The sequence below is a fragment of the Leptodactylus fuscus genome, chromosome 7, assembly GCF_031893055.1.
Source record: "Leptodactylus fuscus isolate aLepFus1 chromosome 7, aLepFus1.hap2, whole genome shotgun sequence".
NCBI lineage: Eukaryota > Metazoa > Chordata > Amphibia > Anura > Leptodactylidae > Leptodactylus > Leptodactylus fuscus.
This window is the reverse complement of record NC_134271.1, coordinates 140,603,643-140,606,430: the sequence shown is the minus strand read 5'-3', so window position 1 is coordinate 140,606,430 and position 2,788 is coordinate 140,603,643. Positions and strand designations below refer to the sequence as shown.

The 2,788-nt window shown below is 41.7% G+C and overlaps 1 protein-coding gene across 1 annotated transcript; it reads left to right on the top strand.

Annotated features, from left to right (window-relative positions):
- Nucleotides 1–942: 942 nt before the first annotated feature.
- Nucleotides 943–1,890, top strand: LOC142213027 (olfactory receptor 1f45-like). The gene has a single exon (XM_075281172.1). It carries the CDS (start codon nucleotides 943–945, stop codon nucleotides 1,888–1,890), a length of 948 nt encoding a protein of 315 aa, XP_075137273.1.
- The last annotated feature ends 898 nt before the right edge of the window (nucleotides 1,891–2,788 follow it).

The window sequence follows — 2,788 nt, the reverse complement described above, 5'->3', positions numbered from 1 at the left end:
ACTACTATTGGTGGAGGTGCTTGACTACTCTTGGTGGAGGTACTTGACTACTATTGGTGAAGGTGCTTGACTACTATTGGTGGAGGTACTTGACTACTTTTGGTGGAGGTACTTGACTACTATTGGTGGAGGTGCTTGACTACAATTGGTGGAGGTGCTTGACTACTATTGGTGGAGATATTTGACTACTATTGGTGGAGGTGCTTGACTACTCTTGTGGAGGTACTTGACTACTATTGGTGTAGGCGCTTGACTCCTATTGGTGGAAGCGCTTGACTACTTTTTTGGTGGAGGCGCTTGACTACTATTGGTGGAGGTGCTTGATTACTGTTGGTGGAGGTACTTGACTACTATTGGTGAAGGTGCTTGACTACTATTGGTGGAGGTGCTTGACTACTATTGGTGGAGGTACTTGACTACTGTTGGTGGAGGTACTTGACTACTCTTGGTGGAGGTGCTTGACTACTATTGGTGGAGGTGCTTGACTACTATTGGTGGAGGTGCTTGACTACTATTGGTGGAGGTGCTTGACTACTATTGGTGGAGGTGCTTGACTACTATTGGTGGAGGTTCTTGACTACTATTGGTGTAGGTGCTGGACTACTATTGCTGAACGTACTTGACTACTATTGGTGGAGGTATTGTTGTGAGCAAGGACTAGAATGGAGTTGTGGTGCATGTTTGGTACAAGAAAGGACCTTGCACCAAATGTGTGTCATAATATCATCCCTCTAGCCAAAAAAAAACCCCTACCCTAAAGGGATTGATAAATCTTGGCCAGAATCTCCTACCATCTTAACCATAACATCAGGATAATAAGTTTAATTGTAGGTAACCCATCAAAGTACCTGGAATGTGCAGTCTTTTTATGACTATGTACTGTATTGTGTGACCCCCACCTAATTTTTTTTTAAAATGTATATCAGAAACCACATGAAGGTTATGGATCAATTAAACCAAACTACTCCAGACAGGTTCATCTTACTTGGGTTGACCAATGTTCCTCACCTACAAGTTATCTTCTTTCTCATATTTTTGATAATGTATTTAATTACCATATCAGGGAACCTTCTGCTGATCACCACTGTGAGGATCAATCCAAGACTACACAGCCCCATGTACTTCTTTCTGACCAACCTCTCCATCATTGACATCTTCTTTTCTTCTTGCAACATGCCAGTGATTTTAAAGAACAACTTTGCCAAAGACAGAAGTATTTCCATCCTGGGATGTGGGACGCAGATGTATTTCTCCTTAGCTTTGGGCGTTACTGAATGTTTATTACTTACTTTTATGGCCTGTGATAGATTTGTCGCTATTTGTAGACCGTTACATTATAACACCATAATGAACAGGTCATTGTGTTTCTACTTAGTGGCAGTGTCATGGAGTGTCGGATTTATTAACTCCATTGTTCAGGTGTTCCTCACATTCCAACTCCAATTCTGCAACAATTTTAATGTCCACCACTACTTTTGTGAGGTTCCTGCTTTCATACAGATGGCTTGTGGGGATACATTTTTTATTGAGTTCTCTATATTCCTCACAGGAGCAATTTTTGTTGTGATTTCCTTCAACATGATACTGATATCCTATGTCCATATTATTGCCAATGTTCTGAAGACCATTTCATCACAAGGGAGGAGGAAATCCTTCTCCACGTGTGCCTCTCACCTCACCGCTGTCATCCTGTTCTACGGGACTATTCTGTCCATATATTTACGGCCACATACAAAAAATGATAGTCATAACGCTTATAATACTAACAAGGTAGCGCCCATTTTGTATGCCACAGTAACTCCAATGTTGAACCCATTTATATATAGTATGAGGAACAAGGACGTGAAAAACACCCTCAGGAATCAACTGAAACAGAAGTCGTTTCATTGAACAGCAAAAATTTTCAGACATAGGCCCATATATCCACCAATTGCCCAAAGAATCGGTAACCCTTTCAGCTGCCATCTTATGCTGAGTTCACATGGATTTTTTTGGTCCATCTCAGAAACCAGCTCCAAAAAAACCGCCTCCTATTGACTTCAATTTGAGCCGTACACTTCTGTTTTCCGCTAGCGTTTTTTTCCAGTTCGTGGAAAAAAGAAGCGAGCTGCCCTATCTTTCCGCAGATTCCTCCGCTGAATCAGCCGCGGAATCCATGGTGCGACACTCCCTTCCGACTAGGCCCATTCATTTGGGCCTAATCCGGAGCGGAATGCCACTGGTGCACTGCACCGGCATCCAGTTGCATCTAGCCACGGGAGGAGTTTTTTGGTCCGGATTCGGATACGGATTCTGCGTAAAAGTCCAGACTGAACTCAGCATTACTGTTCTGTTCATCAGCTTCAGTTAACAAGACCCTCCATTCTGAGGCCTAACACTTTCTTGTCTTCTGCGATTGAACATTTGGGAAATTTTATAGTGTTATTCAAGTGGTTGTCTGGGATTAAGCTCACTTTTGTGCCATTGGATTTTATCTCTGGGTGCTGGAAGCCCTCCATTTCTACACTTCGGTAGTATCAGAATGACAAGCTGGGAGAAGGTTTTTTTTCTGGTTGGGTTATTCATTTTGCTTTTTATAAATTGTACCTCCGAAGAAAAAAAAACTTTTTTATAAATAAGATAAATTTTCTAAATTTTGTCTTTTTGTTCTCCGCTCGTCAGACTGGTTTCTTCCTTCTTCCTTATCTCTATCAAATATCTGTTATTTAGTTGATACATTGACGTCTATGGAGAGAAGAGGGGAAGGAGGAGTCTGCTAGTAATTATAGTTTGCCTTGTTCAGTACAGT

Bases quoted from the DNA above. Each gene is read 5' to 3' on its own strand.
- LOC142213027 (XM_075281172.1), top strand. From the start codon at position 943: ATGGATCAATTAAACCAAACTACTCCAGACAGGTTCATCTTACTTGGG.